The 8,384-nt window shown below is 40.6% G+C and overlaps 1 protein-coding gene across 2 annotated transcripts in view; it reads left to right on the top strand.

The window, feature by feature from the left end:
• The first annotated feature begins 4,818 nt into the window (after positions 1-4,818).
• Positions 4,819-8,384, top strand: part of LOC140779401 (cellulose synthase-like protein G2) — a 41,098-nt gene continuing 37,532 nt past the window's right edge. For both annotated transcript variants that reach the window (XM_073124452.1, XM_073124443.1), the window contains exon 1: positions 4,819-5,528. In XM_073124452.1, the coding sequence (XP_072980553.1) occupies positions 4,881-5,528 (648 nt within the window). In that variant the 5' untranslated portion in view covers positions 4,819-4,880. The remainder of the gene's footprint in view (positions 5,529-8,384) is intronic.

Genomic DNA, 8,384 nt, shown 5'->3' with positions numbered 1-8,384 from the left:
AATCAATGATCTGTTGTATTGAATCTCTTGCCCTAATCTTCTACCTCTCCTTCTCCCTTATTCCCTCCTCCCTCAGCAGCAGCCACCACCTCGACACCACCGCCTCTAGCCCCCATCTTCTTCTACTCTCTATACCGTCGCCCTAACCACCTCCTCCATCTCTAACATTCCACCACCACTAACCCTACCAGTGCCACCCCATCATAATCAGCCTACCACCACCATCCCTCACCTAGAAGACTATACCTCCACCCACATATCCGAAAACCCTCTCAAACTTGAATCACGTAGGTTTGACCCTCTGACCTTCGTCCACTATTTATGAGGATATCTCTTGGTGTAGCCATCTGATTCCTGAATATTGGATTCATTGGAAAGCTCTCTTCTAGAGCTATAACATTTCCAAATCTCATATTGATCCAATGGAGAGATACTATGAAAAATCTCTCGAGAGTCCGTCATCATTCCTATCCAAATTTGGTTGTGATTTGGATCAAACCTATTCAAGGGGAGATCATATTCAAGTGGATGAAGTGGGTGTGGGGTGAGCCACGAATTGAAGTCAAGATGAGCATTGTGCTAGCATATCTTGCACCATACCAAATTTTCGAGTGGTCATTATGCATCATATGTGGTTGCATTTAATATCATAGTATGGTCATGGTCGGCATGCATCATATGTAGTATATTTGAAAAAGTTATGATGATGGTATGACATGAGAATTTATTTATGCATTGTCAAAAATTATATACTTGATTTGTTATGACATGATCTATCATACTTACATATTATTGATGACTCATTCATATACTGATTTATAACATGATGCTCCTATGTGATTTATATTATCTAGTACATGATTTACTCTTTGTTTGGCATCGCTGATTTCGGGTAAAGCCTATTCACTGAGCCATTAGCTCATGACTCTATTTCTTTTTTAACCCCTTAGATGTATAATATGTCATAGTGACTTAAGATATACTAAGAAGATATTTTAGAGCAAAAATGAGGTGAGCTATAGATGTAAGACGGTATGGATGATAATTTATATAAAAATTGAGTTGTACTATTATTGGATATTTGTACTCCATTGTATTAAACGATGATTTATATAATACATGTCGAATTATAGTGTATTTCTATATTAGTTGTTTTAATTTTATTTTGATAGTTTATCGTGGCCTATGAGGACCGTACCAAATTATGTAGCTGCCTAGTATGGTTGGTGTAGATTTAGATATGGATATGTTAACAGGTTTAACTTGATGATGTTGTTATGTATGATGGGCCCCGCCCATCCTGTCATGTGCGCCGCTGCGCGTGCCGTGTGGGCACAGGGGCATGACAACATAAACAACATGATTGATTGTCCGCCACCGTAGACTAAAGACCTCCCTCAATCGTAAGCCCATCACATAGGTTAGTATCGTAATCAATACTACCATCCGAGCCATCGCTCCACATCATCACACCCTCGTGTAGGAATCATGAGCCGTCGTCACTCATGAATGCCCTCACCTTATGTCATCAAGTACTGCTAGATCTACAGTATCCTACCATTCCCTCTCTCTCTTTCTATTTTAAATACTCAAAAGGATATGACTCTCGTCGACTGATAGTAAATCACCCATCGTCCGGCAAAATGGCTACCTGATTGTCTATGATCAATAGATTGAGAACTAAAGCGTGGGCCATAATATATAAGTATAATAATATCCCCCGCCTAGTAGTTACCCATTTATGATTGTGCACGTGTACAAGTGGCATGACATTATATAGCACAATAAACAATTAAACACTCATCATTATCATGTATTACGTGCTAATATACATGCTCATGCCCGATAAATATGCATAGAAATTATGATACGCAAAATTTTTACCAAACAGCAAAATAAAATTAACATGCACGACGTACAATAATAATAGTAAGGAAAACGTATGTGTATGCATAATATGTATGTGATGATGTCATAAGGTAAGTTATTACATTCCCTACGCTGCTCCTAGGTTATAGAAGTTTCACTTGCTAGACATTGCTTTCTTGATACTAGTTGCAACTACGCCACAGGATTATTCTCATAGGGTAGGGAATCCACCTCGTAAAGAAAGTAATAAAAAGCATGCACAAAGACCTACCACTTATTTATTAAATAACCCTACTGATGTTCGCATAGGCTTGAGTAGGTCCTTTTAAGAAATCATTGCATTTAATAACCACGTAGGGCTAGCATAGCTATACGAAGGCCTAATGCGTTATTAAACATAATTAAAAATATTTTTCCTCAAATAATCACCCAAATCATTTTTATAAAATTTGTATATATCACATAGATAACATATAATTAAGAAGTTTCGTTAAATAATGCAACTTGCTTAATACTATTTTTCTACACTAATCTATAATAATTCTCTAATAAGAGCAATTAATACAGATACACTGAACCCACCGACTCCTCTACTAAAATTAATTTAACCAATATTAAAATAAACCATGCTAAACGCTACTTAGAACTAAATCCTTATTTAGAGTAATTATTATAATTAACTAAACCACTATTTATTGGTAATTAATATTAAAGCTCATGATGACAAGAATAATAGAATAAGAATGGCTAATATAATTAAAATAATTATGGTGCAACTAATTAGCTTGAGCCAGCTCAAAGCCGAACACAAAACCCACCAAGATTAGGCCCAAAGCCCTAAGGCAACTAGGCCTAAAAGTTTCACAGGCTGGGCTGCAGCCTAACCCACCAACAAACTTGGCTGGGCTGTTAGCAGCCCAAATTCACGATAAACTTGGGCTGAAATGCCAACAGCCTAAACCTATAACAAACTTAGGCTAGGCTACTAGTAGCCCAAACCCACCATAAACTTGGGCTGAGTTGCTTGTGGCCAAACTGCGACACTTGGGTTGGGCTGCTGTTACCCAACTAAGCCCAAGTTGGGCTAGACGGCCCAACTCAACAACACCCCATCCCACCACCTCCTTCCTCTCGCCCGATAGAAGACCAATCAAAAGGAAGGAGGTGGTTGCCGGTGTGCACCACCACTGGCAGCCGAGGTTAATGCGTCAACCAACACCCACAGTAAGGATGGCACCCGAATTGCAAGGAGTCATCTTCGCGAGGAGGGCTCCACGATGAGAGAGGGGACACCGGTGGTCCCCGCCATTGACATTCCTAGTTGATCGCACTAAATACACCCACGCAATGCACACAGTCCACATAAGGTGGCGCATGGCTGGTCAAGGCAGTTGACAACGGTTAAACCCTATAGTAAGGCTGGCAGCTAGGGGATGAGTCACGTGACAAGCCCAACCAAGAGGGCATGAAAGGGCGATGCTAGAAGCTTTGTCTCATGAAGAGAAATTTTTTTGACCAGCCAGGGGGAGGAGGTGCCAGCATTGTCCAAATTCGCTCGCGAAAGCTTGTGGGAAGAGGCCACTTGGTTTGGCATCTCCCAAAGGCGAGAAGAGCCCACAAAGGGCCCCAATAATGGTGAAGCTCCTAGGACCGATGTAGCGACAATTCGAGGTCGCCGACGGCCAATCAATCGATGAGACCGAAAGGAGGGAGGGAAAAACACCATGGGATTAAGTTAAAGAAAATTAACTTCACAAGATAGGAGATGACTCATTGGCGAGCATCTCCGTGATGACGGCAAGCTCTGACGACGCTCTCGCGCGGCGAGGAGCTAAAGGGGGAAACAATTGTGGGGAGGGAGAGAAGAAAAGAAGGAAAAGAAGAAAAAAAAAAAGAAAGAAAGGAAAGAAGAGGTAAGAGAACGTGCATGCAGGTTTTTTTTTTTTTTTTTTTAGGATGTTACAAAATTAATTAATTCTGACCTCTAAGTTATCTTATGTTTAGTCTTTTTATGATGTCAAAAACTTTCAACTTTTATGATTAAATTGGCTGTTTAGTCTTAAATCAATATTTATATAGCTTCGTGACTTGTTAGATTGCATGCTATAACCTATAAGATATGAGAAGAGCTCCATACTTCTTGACGAAAGATGGTAGGCCACTTGATGGTTTCAAAACTCAATGATAAAGTCATGAAGAGTACAACATATGTCTACTTTCTGAATTTGTTCATATATCCAAAGAATATATATTTGGATATAATTATAAAATCATTTCCTATAGTTTTAGAACTATCACTAAAAAAATTTCAATCCATGATCAACCGAAGAATTGGCTCTCCTCACTTTCTGAGTTCGTCATACAACATTATTTAACTAATACTAGATTTACTAATACTAAATTGAAAATATGAGATGACTGTTGTTCACATTACTCTAATTCAAGTTCAAGATATAAATGAAATCAATAAGGCAGATCATGGACACATTGTATTTTGTTCTCTACTATCTATTATAAAAGCATTATTATCTTTTCATTAAAATGGTTTTATTGATCACTCATTCACAAGTTAATAATCGAACATAAATTTTACATAAATTTATTCAAGATCATCATTACAGTTTCATTTACATTTTACAATTAAATAATAAAATATATAAGTAAAATTATAAACATACTGTATTTATATTTAAATAATAGTACATAAAATTATCTTTAAAAATTCTTATACACAAACCGAACGTTGCCTCACTTATTACCATCTCATTATGACATATTAATTATTTTATATTATTGCAATAAGTTGTACTTAATTTTATATTTTCGCAATATGTTATATTTAATTTTACGCGATTCAACAAGATTTTGGTTTGTGCCGATTTATGAAATACTATGAGGAAAAGTCAACAACAACGTGGCAAAAATGTAAAAGACGCGCCCGATTCTTTAATCCAAAGCAGCCACTTTCTACTCTATACTTGCAATAATTCAAGAGAAGCACATAAATACACATGTATCTAGATCATATTACAATCTCAAAAATGGGAGGAGATGAAAACCCTCAACCCCTCCAAATCAGTCATGTCGATCAGCCCATCGCTACCATCAACCGCCTCCAAATCCTGGTCCACTCATCGGCCCTGCTCGCCGTCATCTACTACCGCGCTTCCCGTCTCCAATATCTACTCTATCTCCACCCGTGGTCTCCCGCCACTCTCTCTTGGCTCCTCCTCTTCCTCGCCGACCTCCTCTTGGCTTTCCTCTGGACCCTCGCCCAGCCCTTCCGGTTGCGCCCGGTCACACGCACCGTCTTCCCCGAACGGCTACCAGAGGACGGCAGCCTCCCGCCCATAGACGTGTTCATAGTAACAGCAGATCCAGAGAAGGAACCGGCGGTGGACGTGATGAACACGGTCTTGTCGGCGATGGCTCTCGATTACCCTGCCGATAAGCTCCATGTATACATATCGGACGACGGCGGATCGCCGATCACGCTGTTCGCGACGAAGAGGGCTTATTCCTTCGCAGAGAAGTGGGTCCCGTTTTGCAAGAGGAATAACGTAGAGGTGAGGCGCGCCGAGACTTACTTCTCTAACGAGGGAAGTAACGAGGGGAGTAACGATAGCATGGAGTTTTTAGAAGAACGTCGGAGAATTAAGGTACGATTTGTGAATTTATTTAGTATCCTTTCTTGCTTGATTCTTGTAGTGATCTGCTCTGCAAATTAAGTTCGATTCTCTACCAGCTGGCATAGATTGAATATATCGGAATAGCGATGTGACAGTATTATTGATTTATTTCCCATCTAGCTGTTTGCTGAAATAATGACTACATAATTGGAAATGCCTGGCTGATAGTTGTGCTAGGGCCTAGGGGCAAAGTAGAATTTTTGTGGTCCCGGTTGGTGCTGTATTGGCCGTAGGGGTGTAAACGAGCCGAGCCTGAGTGAGCCGGCTCAGGCTCAGGCTCGGCTTGGCTCAGCTCAACTCGAGCCGAGCTTGAGCTGAGCCTAACTAAGCCCGAGCTATGCTCGGGCTTGATTAGAGGATGAGGCGGTGGCAGTGTGGGCGGTGGCGACATGGATGGCGGCTTGCCGAAGGAGTCGGAGGCGGATGGAGGAGGAGGCGACGATGAGGAGATGGTAAATGAAGGAGGAGGAGGAAGCCGATGGAGTGGATGAGGAGGAGGAGGAGGAAGCTAACGGAGTGGATGAGGAGGAGGCTGACAGAGGAGGAGGAGGAGGAGGTCGACGGAGAGGAAGTCGTGGCACCATGGTGGTGGTTGCCGTCGTTGCCGATGGAGGCTGACGAGGAGGGAGGAGGTGGCGGCGCGTGGGGTGAGGTTAGGAGTGGTGATCGGGTGGATGAGGGTGAGGGTGAGGGTGAGGGTGAGGGTGAGGGTGAGAGTGAGGGTGAAGGTGAGGGTGGGGTGGGTGAGAGAATTGAGGATAAGGAAGGTGACCTGATGGTCAAGGTGAAGTGATGGATGAGAGTGGGGTAGGTGAGGGTGGGGTAGGTGAGGGTGATGAATATTGAATGGGTTACGTGTAAGGATGGGTTAATGAGAGACATGTGGCAATATTTCTTTATGCCACGTGTAGTCAGGCTATCGAGCCTATCGAGCCGAGCCTGAGCGAGTCGAGTCTAGCTCAGGCTCGACTCGATATTAATTTTGAGCTTATTATGATGGCTCGGGCTCGGCTCAGCTCTGACCGAGCCGAGCCGGACTCGAGCTTCACCCGAGCCGAGCCCGAGCTACTCGTCAAGCCTGACAGCCCTAATTGGCTGCCTGTAGGACAATTTTTCTTATCCAAAATTTAAAAGGGCTTATATATAAAAATACTGTAGACTTGTACATAATTGGACACTATCCACTTAAGTTTAGATCAATTTAGAGTAGTTAGTTTTATATTTTTAACTTTGAATAAAGTACCTTTTGCAACTTATAAAAATTGGATGTGTAGTATAAATTAGAATATGTTATGTACTAGCTTGATCTGATGTGTAACGGTTCTGGACTAGTTTGAAAATGTGACTTTTTAAGGTAACTGCGGATGATCTAGCTATTGGATCTTACTGAATTTTGGATATAGACAGCCTTTAAAGAGAGCTTTCCAATGAATCCAAGATCATAGAGTTTGGATGGCTAGATATTGAGATATTGGCCGAACAGTGGCCAAAGGTCAAATGAACCTTAGCTTGTTAGCCTTCAATGGCTAGATAGGTGTTAGGTTAATTCTTTCGGAGTGAAGGGGGGAGAAGTTGCTATAGAAAGAGGGGGATTAGAAATTAGAGGAAGTCGACTAAGGACTTAGGTGGTGGAAAAAAGGAGATGGGAGAGGGCGTCGATGACTAGAGCAAGAAGAAGAAGATAAAGGCAATAATGTCATTTCAATTATCAGATTAACTCCAATTAGGGTTTTCTTCACATATTTATAGAGGCTCACCCTTGTGACTCAAACAACCAAATTAAAACTCTAACAAACCAACAAGTTTTGCCGCGATGCGTTTAAACATGCCCGATCACGTTTGAACACACAACTACCGTTATTTATTGTTGCAAACGCGTGCAGGCATTCGAACGGGGGTCCTTGCCATTCGAATGCTCTTTTGGCAAAATGCTTTATTCTCTCGAGCAAATATAAACTAGATAAATAAGCTCATCTATGAACCCAATACTGTGAGTAGATCCAATTCAACCTAGTTGTATCAGAATACTAGTGTCATTATTATCTTTCACTTGACATGAAAAAGTAATGGATTAAAAAAAATATTTTATGTCAAATAACTAAAATATCATATAATAGATGGACACAAATATTAGGGAGAAATAACAGTTAATTAAAATAATATTATTTCAAGAGCAAAATGATAATTACACTTTATTTGTAAATGTAGAATAGTTCAATGGATAAGTAGACAGAGAAGAATAGGTTTAAATTGGTAGCCTTTAAATAAATGATGTTTGGTTCTCACAGTCAGTGTTAGTGATTATTATATATTCGGGGATAGATGGCTTAGCATCTAACCTATCAATATATGAGTCAAATTTGTCTGGCGACTGGTGATATGTACGACATCAACAATGGCCGGAAACATTCATCAAAGATTATGATGACACCGAAACTTTTTATGTGGCGTTTAGATTTATAATAAGAATAATTTAAACTTTTTTGTGACGTATAATCATCCATCTACGTACGATGGATATGGTTAAATTAAGACGCCAAGAAATGCACGGCTCCAAAAGGATACCACGCACGAATCAAGAAATGCACGGCTCCAAATATAAAATTCCCTTTCTCTCGCTCGATAGGAAAGAAATGAGAAGAGTTCTTCGCGGTTACGGTCTTAGTTCCCGTGTTTGACCGCAAGTATTTACCTTCTCAAATCCGTCAGTCCTCAATATCAGATTTTGAAGCTCTAGTTCTTAACTCAACTCTGAACTTCTACTTCCAAGGCCTTCCAACATTATTATTTTTTTATTTCTATTTTTCATTCTCTTTTGGCTATATC

The sequence above is a fragment of the Typha angustifolia genome, chromosome 3, assembly GCF_048772165.1.
Source record: "Typha angustifolia cultivar Huaian chromosome 3, ASM4877216v1, whole genome shotgun sequence".
Taxonomy (NCBI): domain Eukaryota; kingdom Viridiplantae; phylum Streptophyta; class Magnoliopsida; order Poales; family Typhaceae; genus Typha; species Typha angustifolia.
The sequence above is the reverse complement of the archived record's forward strand: the minus strand, read 5'-3'. Positions and strand labels throughout refer to the sequence as shown.